General features: G+C 41.4%; 1 protein-coding gene across 1 annotated transcript; it reads right to left on the bottom strand.

The window, feature by feature from the left end:
• Nucleotides 1-24: 24 nt before the first annotated feature.
• MRPS22 (mitochondrial ribosomal protein S22) lies at nucleotides 25-16,841 on the bottom strand. Its single transcript, XM_045856925.1, has 8 exons — nucleotides 16,657-16,841; nucleotides 10,567-10,730; nucleotides 9,345-9,509; nucleotides 7,345-7,488; nucleotides 6,955-7,038; nucleotides 5,459-5,604; nucleotides 1,409-1,517; nucleotides 25-159 (listed from the first exon to the last, which is right to left on the bottom strand). The coding sequence occupies exons 1-8, from the start codon at nucleotides 16,826-16,828 to the stop codon at nucleotides 64-66; spliced, it is 1,080 nt and encodes a 359-aa protein (XP_045712881.1). The 5' UTR covers nucleotides 16,829-16,841; the 3' UTR covers nucleotides 25-63.
• Between the last annotated feature and the right edge of the window lie 1,999 nt (nucleotides 16,842-18,840).

Raw genomic sequence — 18,840 nt, 5'->3', positions numbered from 1 at the left:
CAATCAACATCAACAGAAAGCTAGTTAGTATTTAGCAAAATGAAATTTATTTGAAAAATATTTTCAGGAAGCTGCAGAATGGCTAATGGATGCTTCTTGATAAGCTTGCAGTGTTAATTCTATATATGCTCCCTTCTGTGCTTCTGTTTTTGCAAAAACCTGTTCAAATTAAAAAAAATGTTTTAAAGCAATTGAACATACACCATTTATAACATTTTTAGTTTTTAGACATCATCACCATTTCTGTAGTAGCAGGTACCAGATTAAGGGCTTTCCAAGTTTCACAGTTTTTTTCTGATTATAAAGCAAAAAGCATACAACAGGGACAGAAAAACAGTATCCCACACAACTCAAACATAAATACCAATTCTTACTAAACACCAGAAGTATCCTAATATGGCTGCCATCTTTCAGGAAAAAAAGAAAAAAATGTAATCATCTAACACCTCTTGCCAAATCAAAATGAGAGCTATTATGTTTAAGAGAAATCTGGAAGATCAGAATCAGCAAACTTTTTTCATTCTAAATGTTATTTTCCAAAAGCATTCTGCTTTTTCCGGCTTATCACAAAATCGGTGTTACTGTTGTAGTTTCTCTCCTCCTGCTCCTAGAGCACAGGTGGCAAACACAAGGCCCATGGGCCAAATCCAGCCCTCCACCTTGTCTCTACCCGGCAGCACCGCTGAGCTCCTTGCCCCTAGTTAAGGAGTAGTTACATTTATACAGTCCTAAAATCACATTCCACAACTTAGAAGGCAACTGCAAGGCTGATGTGGGCCCCCATGAAAATGAGTTTGACGCCCCTGTCCTAGAGTGTTTGTCACTGGTCATTTCATTCCTAATAAACTTTGTAACTGCTTTGCAAATGCACAAGCTAATACTGGGATAGAAGCCAGATACACAAAACCATGTCTATTCTGAATATTAGAAGAGATGGAAGTTATATAATGATCTCCTCGTCCCTTCCTGAAAAAAAATACCAACATTTATAGAGGAGTATGTATAAACTCATGGTTTGAGGGGTCTACAGCTCAAAACAATAATTCACCTAAGGCTTGGTAATATATAAGCCCCGCTGAACAAGAATGTGACCACACTGAAGGACCGGAAGCTGCACTGGAATCTGTGCCACTGTGTCCTCCACCACACTCTGCCACTGACTGTCAGATGACGGTACTCCAGAGAACACGGGGGCAGCTTCCCCACGAGCTGAACTTCTCAGACACACACCTGCAGCTTCTCCCCTGCCACCCACTGTTTCTTCTAGTGTCCAGGCTGAAGATATTTGGAGCTCTAACCACTGTATCAAGACCACAAATCTATTGAGTTCCCATTAAACATAACCTACTTCAGAATTCTTCCTAAATTAATTATCACACAAGAGCCAATGTAGAAAAAGTCATTTTACCTTAATTAAATGTAATCCCTCAGCAGCCTGCTCCTTGGCCTCTTGAGCGGACTGGCCATGTGGATGGAGGATGTGATACAGCTGCACCAAGCTGGTGGCATCATCAGCTCTAGAATGAAAGGGTTTATTGTTTGTTTTCTCCATTTGCTAAGTCCTACAAAACGGTGTGCCAACTCAAAGCTAAATTACATTTCAAGCTTCCTTGGGCCAGAGAAAAAATTTTTTTAATCCTTCAGTTTTATATTTTTAAAAGCGTTTTCAGGTATATTTAGGCTTCATACCAACTCTGCATTAGGTAGGGCAGGAGTCTCAACAGGCAGTGCCCAATTCATGAAGTGAATATATTCTAAAAATGGCTAAATTACTTTTGGAAGCAGCATTTCTCATGGAAACATTCTTAATGGCAGATGATTCCTAGGCCAGCCCACTTCATGAGCAGGTAATGTCCTCCAACTCAGGGCAGGAATACACCTTCATCCCACGTGGGCCAGAGGCTGGTGGTCACAGGAACACGAAGGCACTGCCTTTACATGTTAGCAGTGTCGTCTCCTACTACAGAATTTTCACTGAGACTCTGAGCTAGTGGATAAAGGCCTCTTACAAGAGGCCTAGTAGGAATCCAAGGAGAAACACCCAGGCTACCTGTATATTTAAAAGAACCCATTAGTTAGAAAGAAAAAACATCTAGTGAGGCAAATCAGAAATGATGCACACCAGATGGAGGAAAGCCATGTTCCACTTGAGCAGTCTAACTTCAGTGTCACACAACCGTCTATGATGAAGCCAGAACAAAGACACAATTCAGGATTGTACTTACATTTTCAGAGAGCTATAAACAATGGGTGAAGAGGTGAGGGGATTAAGAAGTACAACCAGGTAGTTACAGAGTAGCTGTGGGGAAGTAAAGTACAGTCCAGGAAATGGAGCAGCCAAAGAGCTTACATGCATGACACAGGGACACAAACAATGGTGTGGGGACTGCCTGAGGGAGTGGGGGAGCTGGGTGGAGGGGGGCAAAGGGAAACATTGGGACAACTGGAATAGCATAATCAATAAAATAATTTTAAAAATAAAAGAACCCTTAAATACACAATAAAATCCTTCCTGTCTTTCAGCAAAAAATCACTATCTTCTCTCACAGTCAGTACCTTTCTACTATTCACTACCTCAAAGCTGAATGGGTATTTAGAAATAACCCTTCTAGTATGCTTGTTCTTTTGAGGTTCTGTTGTGTACTGGCTTCTGGTTCAGGGGGCAGTGAGGACACCCTAATTCTGTGCTCCCCCAGCTATCTCGCTTTGACCTTCCCTCCTTTCCTATCACTTGAGCTGGGGGTTAGGGTGGGGTGACCTGGGAATAGGTAAAGAATTCCTCAAGCTTTAAATACCCTGGGGCTTATCCCAAGGCCCATCTACCCTAAAGGCCCTCCCTTGGGGGAACTAAGAAACCAGATGTGCTCATGCAGTAAACCTTTCCAGGCGAAAAAGTTCAAAAATGTTAATTATAAATCTACTATGCTAGTTATAATGTAACAAAGTCCAATAAACCTGGCAACAAAACATCTCAAATAAAATATAAAAATAAATCCCTTTAGAGCTTCAGCAGGTGGCCCCATAAAGAGCGTAACTGGGTTTTTGTATATTAGAATCATGTTTGTGGCTTCATTACATTCATGATAAAGTATGATGCCTGTGTCTCAATGATTTAGCTTCATACCCAGCCATATTTGAAATTTTGAAAAATTTACACGTTCAGAAAGAGTCTCAATTCAAAACCAACAGTGAGACTTGAGTCTGAAATGTTTGCTGAATCTGTGTTCTGGCCTGGTCTCCATTCAGTGAGGACATGCGCCCTCTACTGGCTAGCCTGGGATTTGTAGCAAGCTCTCCAGTTCACAATTGCCACAGGAACAGTTTTACGTGTGCAGAGTAGGAAAGGTTAACTCAGAACACAAAATTCCTTCCCCACACGCAAATAAACTGCTTCAGATGTAAAGCTTACATGTCATAATGAGTACTGTCACATATTAGTATACTTCAGTAAAGAATTTAATTTTCAGCCCTGGCTGGTATGGCTCAGTGGATTGAGTGCTGACCTGTGAAACAGTCACTGGTTTGATTCCCAGTCAGGTCCCCAGTAGGGGGCACATGAGGGGCAACCAGGCATTGATGCTTTCCTCTCTCCCTCCTTTTCCCTCTCTAAAAATAAAATCTTTTAAAAAATTTAATTTTCAAATTCATATGTTTCTGTGTTGCTCTAATTTCTTATAAAAAAGTTATATTGTTCTTATAGTAAAATTCAGAATGATTACATTTGAAAAACTTTAAGAAAATTCATTCATAGGTGATGTCAGTAATAATGCACCTAAAGGCAATTTAATTTTGAGTATCCTCATGACGGTCAGCCAGCCCCATTTATTTGGGATGAGGGTACGTATACGAGGGCTGTCCAGAAAAAGTCCAGCCATTGTTAATATAACAAGAACGGACATCAATGTAACCTGGAGAGTGGACTGGAGTACACATGTGTGAAGAATGACAACTTCATTGTACTAGTCAGTGGGGGCAGTAGATACTGTTCACTGAGCATGTGTATTTTGTGGCCAACACATTCAAACGGACTGAGCCAGAAGAGCAGCAAATCTGCAGCAAATTTTGCATTAAGCTTGAACATTCTTCCACAGAAACTATTCAGATGACTCAGAAGGCCGCAGCTGTGAGCAACTGGTGACTGGCAGCTTCATCACAACAATGTGCCTGCACATGCATCATGTCTCGTGCAGAGATTTTTGGCAGAACATCAAATCACCCAGGTGATTCAGGCCCACTAGGTCCAGATGTGGCACCCTGCAACTTTTCCCAAAACTAAAACCACCTTTGAAAAGGAAGAGATTTCAAACTGTCAATTACATTCAGGAAAATACGATGGGGCAGCTGATGGCAACTGGGAGAACTGTGTGAGGTACCAAGGTGCCTACTGAGGTGTCATTGTCCTAAGAACAGTATTTCTTGTATTTTGTATCTTCTTCAATATATGCCTTTTTATCATAGTTCATGGCTGGTTACTGTCTGGACAGACCTCGTATTCTTGCCCTCTACTTTGGATTACACTACACATGCTGCACCAGCGGGCTGGCTGGAAATCACCTACTGTTAAGAATGCTGTTTCTGTGAGAAGTAATAGTTTCCAAATATGGGCTGTATTTGTTAGAAATGCCTATGACACCTTTTATTTCATTACAAATGCCTTACCTTTGTATGAATGGTTCAAATTACATGCAGACACTGTGAGTCAAAACACCTTAGTGTGAAGGTGGCAATTCATTAAACATCCTTCTTGTAATTCAGAATTTTGAGTCCAGCAAGGGCTTTTTGTGGAAAGCTGGCTTTCTTAGTTGGTTTCTTTTCCTTGTCACTTTGGTCTTTCTAACCCAATCAATAGACACTCAAAAACAATTTTCATGTTATCACAAGTTATAAGGTACACCATTACTTCAGCTAGAACCCTGTGACACACTACTATGCATGCTAAAACATAACAGACATTCTTTGTTTCGTGCAACTTTGAAAAATGTAACCTTTTTAAAAATGCCTTACAAATCTTGCAAAAGCCAAGGAATATCAAAAGAGTATTTTGTAAGTTAAATGACTTTTATTGAAAAGCCCCAGAAGCAGTCCTGCCAGAAAACAAGCACACCCTCCCACCCCCAAGCTATGTCAACTTATTTACACTTCTTACTTAATGCCCTTTGAGTGTCTAGAAAGTTCACTGATGCCCATGAGCAGGGATAAGTCAATAACCAGATATACAACAGATCTGAAGCCACTTACTCTTTCAAAGAATTCTAGCTGTGTTTACATAATGAAAACAAACACAGAAAACCGGGTTACACGGGAAGAATAAGCCCATAAACAAACCGTGGTGAGTGCAAGCTACTTATCAATGGACAGTACACTGTTATCACTGGAAAAACAACAAACACATAGCTTAAATACAGATTTATAATAGTAATAAGAATTTCTTTTACTTACTAATTAAGATCATACTTACAAATCTCTCTGAATCTGGTCAATCAGTAAACCATCAATCCTTTTCTTATTTACAAAATACCAAGCCATTCCACCAAAATGTCTTGTTGAACGTAAAAGGTCATACTTTCCATGTTTATCTATATCTTCGTAGGTCTGATGATGAATCTGTCCACATAAGATGCAATTTTTTTCAGAAACATGAAAATAAAGTGAGTGGCAGCATTACTGGATATACATTTACTAGCATGAGTACTGCCCAAGAAAGTACCAGCAAAACCAGGTCTACTTATACCTGTGCCTCCAGTGCCATTAACTAGTAGGTAAGATTTAGACCAGCCCTCCACTGTAGATGCAAACGGCAGCCTGGAACAAGTTTACCAAACATTCACAGCCAGATCGATTACTTTTCAGCAGCCAGGCACTATTTATGAAGCCCCAATTATACGTGTAGACCACTGGATATAATGGGCCATTATTATTTCCTGGTAACTAGGGGGGGAAATCAAGAATATCCTTTCACTCCTTCCCTCTTACCCCATCTCATCAGCTACCCTATCCATCAGCTACTCCCATCGTATTAACTAACATTCCTTCAGTTCTCCTTCCAGACTGATCTTCCGAAATGAATACTTAGATGAAGGCAGTCCTATGTTCAAAGGCTTTCAAAGACCTGCTGGTGGAAGTCAAGATGCCTCAGCCTAGCATCTGGGGTCACCTGAGATAGGCCCCATCTACCCCTCTAGTTTAATCCGGAACCACCCCTGCACAGACACTGCATGCACAAGCACACCAGGTGACTGGCCACTTCTCAAGCATACATCGTCGTTTCCAGCCTGTTCATACTGTCCCCTTCACCTGAAACACCTCTCCTCACCCAACTCTGCCCACCACAATGTTCCCTGCCCTTGTAGAACCTCTTTAAGATCCCTGTGAAGCCATTCCTGAGAGCACATGGTAACCTCCTTTTAGCACCTAGTATCTCAGACCTCAGGTGGTAAATTTTCTGTATACTTTGGTAGCACCACCCCCCACAATGATTTCTGGGCTGCAAGCTTTGACACAGTACACCCCCCACCCTGGTTCATATCATCACCTGTAACATCCACAACACTACCTTACACACAGAAGCTACTCCATGATTACTTATTAAACTGAATTGTATGGCACGCACTCTGCATTTTGGTAAATTTTAGTAAGTAACTTTGTTCCTGTATGAAAAATTGAAAAAAAAGAACTGGCTTTGCCATCAAGTTTGGGCCCTAACTCTACCACTCACTATCTGTGCAACTCTCAGCAAGCTACTTAACTCTTCAAGCTTAAATTCTCTCACCCTTAACTCAAGGATTGTTGGAAGGATAAAATATCTATCTGGTAAACATCAGATCCTTGACAGATGTTCAGGTATCTCCCTTCTCTTGCCCCTGCATCAAAGCTTATAACTTAACTCACTGTGCTAGAGTAAAAATCTTACACCCATATTTAACCCCTAATTCAGAAACTAGAAAATGTACTCACTTTGATATATTCAGCAGAATCTGGCTCAAACTGGGCAACACAGAGGTTGAGGACGTCAACATGCCGGTCCAGGCTGTACATGGTCTGAAACCACACAGCAGAGTTGGAATCAGATGGAGAACAGGAGAGTTCCACTCCTGGCCTGACGCCATGACAGGCCTGCCTACCCACACACAGGCCACAACTGTGCCCACTGAGCGGTATGCAGAAATAACACAGGCTTGGTAACTGTTATACCTGAATTCAAACCCCAGCTACAGTAACTCTGGTCGAGCTATCGTTAGAAATGTTTATCTGTGTTTTCCAAAGCAAAATGCTCAGCAGCACCAGAGCCAACTGTTTCAACAAAGAAGCCATGACCACTGCCGCTGTGAAACCAAGTCCCCTTACCTGAAGATTTTCTTCCTTGAAGATTACTGGTGTTAAAGTTCTCCGACCTTCTTTTGGGAAATAAACTTGTATCATCCGGTCCCGTTCTTCCCAAGAGGCTTTGCGTAGTGTGCCACTTGGTTCTCTGACAACAATAAAGCGCTCCTGAAATAGGAAACATAATCAAGGATGAGTTTATGAGGACTTATTTTTAGTTTTTGTGCCCCACTAAACATCATTACAAGCATAATTTGCAATCACCAATATAAAGTACAACTGGAAAACATAAAATGCAATCATGACTTCAATGATAATTTTAAACCTCAACAACTTGGCTAAGATTCAATACTTTCTTCACTAATCACAGCTCAACCTCTGACAACGGGAAATCTAAAATGAAAGTACTAAGTGCCAACTATGATCCTAAAATGGGTTCAATACACAAAATGGTTCAACTAAAGAAGCTGATTTGAGGTTCATCTAAATGCTTTTCAGCGGAAAGAAGTGCTATAAAACCTTTTCAAACTGTTTCGTTTCCCCATGCCGAAGTCTCACCTAAACAGAGTTTACTATTTTACGATGTACATTTAAAGTTCTGGGGATAAAAGGAACAAACCCCAAAACGTGGAATATTAATCCACACCTCTGTGACTCCTCATACTGACATGAGACATAAATGTGTCAGGCTGACCAGTCCACCTGCCTCTGGTCTCTCCACTCTTCCAACTGCCAGATCTGAGGCAGGTGGACCACTTCCTCTCTGCACCACTCAGCTGAGAATTTACCATGTGCAAGATTCTTAACACCTCTCAAATACTGTTAATGTTGTTACAGAACCAGGAAAGGGCAGGGACTGTGGATTATAATTCTTTGCAACATGCAGAGTAATTTACACAGAGCTTTTGCACACAGCAGATAATTGATACATATTTAACTAAATTAACCTGATGGTACTGACTCAATTTTTCTGAGGAAAAGAGTCTCTGAATGTATTTTGAGGTTAATATAACTTTCATCAAGTACTGCAAATAGAAATAAAAATAGCAGATGTCAAAATAACATAATTGTTCCTCAAAATTAGTTTGGTAATTTGAATTCCAAGTTCCCTTCTCCCTTTCAGGTTATAGAGCAGATCAGCCTTCACAGCATTGCAAACATGTGTTAAAGCACCCAAAGGAGAAATCTCAATTACAATGAAACGCTGTGATGTGCACATGTCAGACATGTGGGTGGTTCGTGTACAGACACGCGCACTGCTCAGACCATGTCTCCTCACCAGTCGTGTATAATGAAGACTGATGTGGGGCGGCCCTTTTCCCAGCCCTGGCACTATGCATTATTCTACTGCATTTTGTGGGCTGAACTGTATTATAAATTACATGTTTTATTCTTTACTCGAAAAGGCTCAAACACAAAACTGACATATTTTGTAAGTGTCAGAGTGTTCTTTTGGAATTGGCAATCGAGGGAAGAGGAGATAGTGAAACTATAGCAGAAGTGGTGCTGTCTGAAAATCACCTGGGGAAACATGCCCTTCTCGTTGCAAACTCTGAAAATGAAAATCCTTCGGGAGTCTGGGTTTTTCGTATCATCAAGTACTTACAGGAAAGAAACACTGTCTTTCCAAAAAGCATCAGCTAAGGAAGTGAGTCTAACCTGGGCAGAAAGAATCTCCCTTCTTCCACTGCCTTGCAGAGTTTTGCCTACTTGTGGTGTGGCAGTGGGTTTCTGTCTGCACACCCCTGTTCGGCCCCAGCACTCCCAGCTCCTCCTTTGCAGTTACCCTGGGACATACTGTGTTCCTAATCTATAGGGAAATGGTAACATCGTGTGGGGCTGGTCCGCATTTCTCTTCTTCCTTAATGTTCTTAATCTTCCACAATGTTCTCAACCAGACACAGAAATTCTGGTGCGGAAGATTCAGAGACAGCTGGGTCACGTGAAGTTGACCCTTGTCCCTCTGTCCCATCTCCACATAGTATTTCTAATAAAGATCAATTCGTGATTAGACATATACTCACCCGATGTGGTATGCTATATGATATGTCAGTAAACACATATTTGGCTGTTTCTGTTCCTTCCAAAATCTTATCTTCAGCTAACACGTCATTTATTGGTGTACGTTCTTCCAAAACCGGTGGCATTTTTAACCGTGCTTTAGCTGCCTCAACTGCCTGTCTTGTAGCCTAATGAAATAAAATATTAAGGAACACCACAGTTACAGACCAACGGATCATCTGACAGAAACAGACAGAAATCAAAACTGCTAAGGACTACAAAGAGAAGAAGCCACAGCCAAGAGTCAGTGAGTAAACCAGTGAGTGGGCTCCTGGGCCCGGGTCTTTGCCTCTGTGGTCTGGCTGAGAGCACCAGCTACAGGCTCGACCACTCTCAAAACAGCAAAGGGATGTTCTGAGGCAGAGCCAGGACACAAAAGCTGCTTGAAATAGAATAAAGGATTTCATTTTTTGGGTGCTTGCTGTGTATCAGGTATTGTTCAAATACTCTGAATGTATGAGGCCCACAACTACCTTACAGGTGAAAAAATAGGCATATGAATGCTAAGTAAACTGCTAGGATGTTGCAGTGCATGGATGTGAACTCAGGCAACTCAACTCCAAAGCCCACGTTCCTAACCACTGACTGCACTGCTCCACATCACGCCGTTAACCATGGTTACCTCTGAGGGTGAGGGGGGCTTGGGCTCTTCATGTGATATACAACACTATCAGATATTTGAATTTTTGCTATGATTATAAATTACTTTTGAATTAGAAGAAGAGCAATAATGTTTCACATATTTATAAATTGAAGCCTTTCCAACAAAGCATTCAATACCTATGACTCCAGAAGGAGCCTGCTGCCTGGAGCAGCATGCTGTTCAGAAGGATCGCATAATCTCACCAAAGTTTCAGCCTCACAGCAGCTCAGGACAACTGTTCCTCCAGGAAGGGAGCTGGAGCAGGCAGGGCAAAGGAAGGATGCTCAGACTGGTTTTAGAGCAGAGGATGCTCTGCTTGGACACCCAAACCTGCCGACCCACATGCCCAGTCTGCCTAATTCTGGCCTGCTCCCTGACCCTCTGCCTGCCCACTCATATTTCCTTTCTCAGTTCTGTGCCTGGGACTCCCCCTCATTAGTGTCCATGGAAAAACAACTATCAACATGTGAAGGGGCCTCTGGAAATCTTTTTTAACCTTTTAAAGAGAGGTATTCTTTACCAATATTCCTGCATTCATGTACCTCTTCCAACTGTGCCTGAGTCATTAGCTTGTAGGTTGGGGGCTTCAGTTCTTGTACAGCTGGCTTAAAAATCTTCTGCAAATCCAAGCCTGTCATCTTGATAAGTATGTTTTGGACTTCTTCATCCATAAATGTAGGTTTCTTGATCTCTGAGCTACCAGATTCTGTTAAAATAATTTTAGCAAATAAGAAATGGAAAAAATGTCAAGCCAACAAGTCCTCTAAATGTAAAAGTTAAAAATGATTTAGTGTCTACAATGTCTACCTCAATACACATATTGGTAATACCTATGAGATGCAGTTATTGATTTATTCCTTCCTTTACAATTTATTGAATATTTACAATGAGGAGATCACAGTTTCTGCCAAAAAGGTAAAGTCTAGTGGAGGAAGTAACAGGAAAAAAGTAATTAACGTAATAATAATAATGATAATAATAATAATAGTTGCTTTCATTTACAGAGTTGTTTCCTGTATGCCAGGCCTTACACACAGTTTCAGGAATGCTAACAACCACCCACAATAAATACTGATGTCCCAGTTTTATAAATGAGGATGCTGGAGCCTGCTTAAAGACCCAGCTACTGAGTGATCAAGTTAGGATTTAAACCACGGTTTATCTGATTCTATAGCCTAGATCAATCCCAATCCACTACAGTGCTCCTCAGCCTTAGTGCCACAGACCAGGGAGGTGTGTGACTGCTGAGGAAGGAATCACACACGGCCTGGGAGCATGTAGGGCACGATGGGGTCAAAGACGGCTTCCCAGGGGCCTAAACAAGACAAAAAAGGGGGAAAGAATTCTAGGCTGAGAAGCTGCAGGGAGAAAAGAGTGGTCTGGATTACTGGACATGGTACTGAAGAGGCCATGTGGTGTCTTGGAAGAAGGAGCCTTGGACAGGAGAGGAGACTCAGATCTCAAGTCTGCCCCATGCAGTGTGCCTAGCCATTCACCTGGCCTCCATTTCCACTTCCATCAGGGAAAAAAGGCCATTCCTTCCCGGCCACCTCGTCCTCTGCTAGTCCTGTAACTGCTGGTGTCCCTGATGATTCTGAACTACCTCCTTCTTTTCTCCCTTCTCACATTCTCAACAGATGACTTCCTAGCCTTCTGTAACTTGTTATTTCTGTATGTTGGAGACTCTCAGATCTGAATCTCTAGCCAAGACCATCCTCCATCCAAATACCCAATGGACATTTCACACACACTTCAATAAAGCAATAAACCCCATCAACTTTCTCCTGTCTCAAACCTATTCTTCCTACTCTTCCCTATCTTACTACCATCCAACAGGCATGTGAGGCAGACACCTTCCTTTACCCTCCACATTCCTGCCTTCTTTACCCTCCACACCTAGCCAATAGCAGCAGTAGGAACAATACGAACAGCTGACATTTGTTAGATATTTACTATGGGCCAGGACTGACTGAGCTAAGTACTTCTCACAGCACATTTAACCCTCATAACTACCCCCTAAACACTATGATTATCTCCATTTGAAAAAAAGGAGACACAGAAAATACTGCCTGTCATAACTCATCAATTTTCTTTAATCTTCCATTTCCTACTGCTACTACCCTAGTCAAAGTCACCCTCATCTCTTGCCTTAGCCTCCATACCAGTCTCCCTGCCTCCATTCCTACTCCACTATAAACCACTCTCCACAGAACCACCAGAGCAATCTCTTAAAAATGTAATCCAAACAAGAGGAAAGATTAACAGAAAAAAGAGTTCATTCTTTGGTAGGATAAACAAAACTGACAAACCTTTAGTTAGGTGAATTGAGGAAAAGAAGAACCCAAATCAACAAAATTATAAATGAAAAAGGAAATTTCACAACTGATACCCCAGAAATACAAAGACAGGACCACGAGGCCACTACGAACCACAACATGTTAACACACTGGGCAACCTGAAAGAACTGGTAAATTCTTAGAAACATACGACCAACCAAGACTAAATCAGGAAGACAATCATATGCTTTACAAAGTGTTCCCTGATACTTCCACTAACCATCTAGCACCATACATAATTATTACAATATTATTAACTACATTTCCTATGCTGTACTCAACTACCAAGCTGTACTATGCCGTACACCTGAAACCAATACAAAATAATATAGAATGTAAACTATAATTGAAAAAAAAATTTTTTTAAGAAGACTAAATCAGAAAATCAGAACAATTACTAGTAAGGAGACTGAAACAGTAATCAAAAATCTCCCAAAATGAAGAAAAGCCCAGGACCAAATGACTTCACAGGTGGATTTTACTAACACTTAAAAAATTAACACCAATCCTTTCCAAATTCTTCCAAAACCAGGGAGGAGGGAACATTTCCAAATTCGTATTACAAGTCTGGCATTAACCTGATGCCAAAGAGAGAAAAGGACACTAACAGAAAACTATAGGCAATATCGCTGATGAATATGAACACAAAAATTCTCAATAAAATACTAGCAAACTGAAATGAGTAGCACATTAAAAGATCATTCACCATGATCAAGTGGGGTTTATCCTTGGGATGCAAGGACGGTTCAACATACTCAATGAATGTAGTACATCACATTAATAGAATAAAATAAAAAATATCTTATTTCTTCAATAGATGCAGAAAAAGCATTTGACAAAATTCAACATCCATTCGTGATAAAAACTCTTAACAAATTAAAGTACAGAAGGAACATATCTCAATATAATAAAAGCCATATACAACAAGCCCACAGCTAACATACTCAGTGGTGGAAGGGTGAAAGCCTTTCCTCTGAGATCAGAAACAAGAAAGGGGTACCCTCTCATCACTACTTGACAGTACTGGAAGTCCTAGCCAGAACAATTAGGCAAGAAAAGAAAGAAAAGGAAGGCACCAGCACAGAAAATCAGAAGTAAAATTGTTTCTATTTGCAGATGAGATGATTTTATATTAAAAATCCTGTATGTATAGAAAATATGCCAAAATGTTACATCAAGTGAACAAATTCAGTAAAGTTACAGAATACAAAAATTAACATTAAAAATGAGTAGTGTTTCTATATACTAACAAATTTATATATACTAACAAATATAAACACATTTTATGAAAAAGAAAACAAAAATACCATTTATCACAGCATCAAAAACAATGAAATAGTAAAGCAGTGAAAGATCACTATGCTGAAAACTACAATCACGGAGGAAAGAAATCAAAGAAGACACAAATAAATGAAAAAGCATCCTATGTTCACGAATAGGAAGAACTAATATTGTTAAAATGTCCATACCACCCAAAGCCATCTATAGATTCAATGCAATTCCTATCAAGATTCCAACTGCATTTTGTATAGAAATAGATAAAACAATCCTCAAATTTATATGGAACCACAAAAGACCCTGAATAGCCAAAGCAATCCAGAAAAGAACAAAGCGGGAGGCATCACACTTCCTAATTTCCAGCTATACTATGAGGCAACAGTAATCAAACCAGTTTGTCACTAGCATACAAACAGACATATAGATCAATGGAATACAACTCTGAGCCCAGAAATAAACCCAAATATATACAGTCAACTAATACTTGACTATTTGACAAGGGAGCTAAGAATATGCAATGGAAAACATAGTTTATTCAATAACTTATGCTGGAATAAATGGATATTCATATATAAAAGAGTCAAACTAGACCCCATCTTATATCATTCACAAAAATTAACTCAAAATGGATTAAAGACTTCAATGAAAGACCAGAAACCACAAAACTAGAAGACAATGTAGAGGAAAAGCTCCTTGACATTGGCCTTGGCAATGATTTTTTTTTAATATGACACCTAAAGCACACAACAAAATAAAAAACAAATAGTACAAAATCAAACTAAATAGCTTCTGCAGAATGAAAGAATCAATCAACAAAAGACAACCTAGATATGAGAAAAAATATTAGTACACTATATATTTGGTAAGGGGTTAATGTTCAAAATATATAAAGAACTCATACAAATAAATAGCAAAATACAAACAATCCAGTTAAAAAGTGGGCAAAACACCTAAACAGATTTTTTCCCAAAGAAGATATGTAAATGACCAACAGGTATCTGAAAAAGGTGCTCAACATCACTAATCATCACGGATATGCAAATCAAAACCACAATGAGACATCACCTCACACCTGTTAGAATGGCTAGCATCAAAAAGACAAACAATTAACAAATGCTAGCTAGGACGTGGAAGAACAGGGAACCCTTCTGCACTATTGGTGGAATTGTAAATGGGAACAGCCACTATGAAAAATAGTACAAAGTTTCCTCAAAAATTTAAAAATAGACCTATCATATGATCCAGCAATTCCACTTCTGGGAATAATACGAAGGAAATGAAAACACTATGTTGAAGAGATATCTGCACCCCCATGTTCACAGCAGCATTATTTACAATAGCCAAGGTGTGAAAACACCCTCAGTGTCCACTGATGGATGAATGAATAAGAAGATGTGGTGTGTTATTATTCAGCTATTTAAAAAGGAGGATATCTTGCCATTTAGACAACGTGGATGGATCTTGAAGGCATTCTGCTAAGTGAAACAAGTCAGAGAGAAAAACAAATACTGTATGATCTCATTTACATGTGGAATCTAAAAACAACAAAAAACCCAAACTCTAAAGAGAACAGATTTCTGATTACCAGAGGTGGTGGAGGACTGGATATAGGTGATCCAAAGGTATAAACTTCAGTTACAGGATAAGTGTGTGGGATGTCATGATGGGCAGGCAACATGATGACCTCAGTTAACATTGCTCTATGGCATATATGAAAGTTGTTATGAGAGCAAATCCTAAACTTTTTTTCTTTTTTCTCTACATAGAGAAAACTAAATTTATCATGGTAATAATTTCATGATATATATAAGTCAAATCATCTTGCTGTATACCTTAAATGTATATGCTGTTGTATGTCAATTATGCATTTCAGTAAAACTGAAAAAAAATATTTAATTTTTAAAAATGTAATTAAGGTCACTCCCATGCTTAAAATTCACCAATGGCTCACAACAACAATTAGGGGGGAAAAACCTAAGGTAGTCTGCTTATGTCACTGTCCCCCACTAGCTGATGTTATTTTCCAGGACCAGAACCCTTTCTTGTAGTCATCTCCGGCACCTAGGGTCCCTTAAAGTAGCCAGCACACAACAGGTGCTCAGCACTACTCTTTCCTCAGTCTGACTCCTCCCCTCCCCCCTCGCCCTGCTTCGGTTACCATGCAGTGACCAGGTGTGCATACTGGACACTCCCACTTGAATCTCAAAAGCACCTCAAATTTAATGTGCCCAAAACAAACACCGATTTCTTCCTCTTTTCCCATCTCTTATCTCATCTAGTTGCCTTTTCTCCCCTACCTCCCCTCCTCTACCTTCCCCCTTAAAGACTGCTGCTACAATTAATCTTCTGTCTTGGTATAAATAGGACCACCCTCCACTCAACCGCTCAAGTCACAAACTTGGGAGGCAACACATTTCTCCTTTTAAACCTAGATTCAAAGTCATAACCAACCCTTCTCACCAATCCTACCTCCAAAATGGGTTCCCAAACTACCTGTGTTCAGCCTCATTTCTGGACTTTTGCTTATGCTGTTTCCTCTACTTGGAATGCTCCTTATTTCCTCCCTAGCATAGTTATGCGGGTCTTGGCGTTGGTCATGACCTTTCCAGGAACCAAAAAATTTCCAGACACCCCTCCCTGCCCTTCCAACCTAGTTTGAGTTCTAGTCTCATGTGCGTTCCTATCAGAGTCCAGGTCACAATGCACTGCCACCTCCCCACCGGGCCATGAGTTCCTTTGGGGAAAAATCCGTGTCCCCTACACTTAGCACGGCGCTTTGCAAAGAGCAGAGCTCGAGCACTGCTGGTTAAGAGGGTAAACGAATGAACAAACGCGGGAGATGACAGACCCAGCTGCTACAGAAGAGAGAAGACTGGGCGCAAGAGCGCGCTGCAGGAAGGGAGGGGAAGGGAAAGGATGGGCGGGGTAAAGAGCAGGTGGGGCTCCGCGTGGGTCTCCCAGCCAGAAAGCAGGCTGGTCTCCCAGAGAACTCCAGCAGACCTCGAGCAGGTCACTTACCGGCCTCGGAACCAAACCGACAACATAGCACTTTTGCCCCGCAGGGCCCGGGAAGCGGCTGCAGCAGGGCGCCGGGCCTGAGCAGACCTCGGGCCCGGAAACAGACCCGTTTCCCACCCCGAGAACCTGTCAGGAGGCTCCACGGCGACAAAGACGCTCTGAGAGTCGCCATAATTACCCAGGGCCGCTTGCGCCGGAGGCTGCTGGGAGCAATTCTCGGTCTCACAGGGTTTCTCTATGGCATTCTGGGAAATGTAGTCTGGAGGAGGGAACCGGAAGCCTTTTACAGATTGTTTCTGTAAACTGCGTGTTCACGTGTAAAAGTGTTCGAAACCTCTATGCATAGAGCCCCCAGTGCTCTTTTTCCTGGACTTTCTCTTCGTTTCCATGGCTGTAAATAACAAATATATATTTCCTACCCAAAACTCTTCTTCCAGCCGCAACTTTAAATCCAACTGCGTATTCGACTTCTCCATTCAAACTTCTCACAGGACCCCTACGTCCAAATACAACTCCTGAATCCAAGCCCTGACTGCCGCCAGCACCATCATCTCTTTCAATTCGTACACTTCATTGTCTCTCAGAACGTTACTCCTTTCCTTTGTAGCCCTTTTCTCAATTTGTGATTTTGCTCATTTATCTCTGCTTACTTTTCTCACTCCATAAAGACAATGACCCTCTGATTATAACATCACCTAGCTTCACACATCTATGCCCGCAGCAAACATTTGTCAAATAAACGACTAGCTGAATAATTGAATGACACTGTTATTTTCGTTTCAGCTGTCCAAGATGTGCAGGTCTTACCGCTCCCCTGGGCTATATGTTGGTGCCCGTGCTAAGAACTTATCCCAAAGCCTAGCTAAAGAAAGGTGTTAAGTTAAACCCTTGTTTGAATTTGCGGGACAGGTACACTCACCTAATCTTACCTCCTTTCTCTCACTGTCCCATAAGAGCTCTGCATGTGAATTCGTTCGCTGTGGGTGGTGAAGGAGAGCCCCAGGCTTGGCCCTGCGCTCAGGCGTGACTGCTGTCTTGTGCTTCCCAACACCTCCTCTCACCCAGCCTGAAATCAGGTGTCAGGTAGTGGCATGCATGCCGGCTGTCTCCCAGCCATGCCCTTTCTCTGAGAATCATCAATTACCTACTTTCCCAAAGCTGGAGCTGATTGGATAGTGAGTGGACACCTAATGCAAGAGGGATGAATCCATTGGCTGGGGCATTTGTACCCTGTAACCACTGTAACAATTTACAACAAACTTGGCAGCTTCAAACAACAGGAGCTTATTCTCACAGTTCTTGAGGCCAGGCCTCTGAAATCAGTATCACTGGGCTGAAATCCAAGTATCAGCAGAGCTGTGGTCCCTTCACAGGCTCTAGGGGAGAATCCGTTCCTTATCTCTTCCAGCTTCCGGCGACTGCAAGCATTCCATGCATTATGGCTGCATCACTCCCCTCTCCGCCTCCATCTTCATAGCACCTTCTCTTCTGTCTGCGCCCCACCTCCCTTTGCCTCGCTCTGATACGAATACATACAATTGCTGTTAGGGCCCACCTGAATAATCCAGGATAATGTCCTCACCTGAAACCCCTTAACTTAATCACCTCTGCAGAGACCCTGGTTCCATGCAAGGTAACATTTACAGGTTCCCGGGAGTGGGAGGTAAATAACTCTGTGGAAGGAAGGCCATTTTTCAACCTACCCCAGCCATCCAGGCACCAAGCAGATTTTCTCTCAATATTTCAAACTAAGAAACACAGAAACTATAGTGGATGGTAAAAGCTTAAAGTAAATAATTATTTAGAGTTAGGTTTATAGTAGCCTTTTTCAGCAATATGCTCTCTGATGAGTAAGCAGAGAAAACTAGTTGGCAGAGAAAATCAGGAAAATGGAGCAGCAGCAGAGGTGGCCCACTGTGAGGTATGAGAAAGAGAGATGGAGGAAAGGGCTATTTTGGCCAGAGAGTCCCCTCCCCCTGCCCCCCCCCACACTTTCCCTAACCTCCTTTACTTGAGCTACACTGAGTTTCACTGACATGGAGTAACCAAGATGCTTGGTTCCAGATATAACCTTGGGCAGATGCCCACATCTTTCAAAGCCTCAGTCCCGCACCTGCAAAATGGGTATAATGGTAGTACTGATCTTGCAGACTTCGAAGATAAATTACTTTCAGGATCTGATGC

This window comes from Phyllostomus hastatus, unplaced genomic scaffold (assembly GCF_019186645.2).
Source record: "Phyllostomus hastatus isolate PE091 unplaced genomic scaffold, TTU_PhHast_1.1 phas_scaffold_129, whole genome shotgun sequence".
NCBI classification, from domain to species: Eukaryota; Metazoa; Chordata; class Mammalia; order Chiroptera; family Phyllostomidae; genus Phyllostomus; species Phyllostomus hastatus.
Note: the sequence above shows the minus strand (reverse complement) of the source record. Positions and strands in the feature narration are given on the sequence as shown.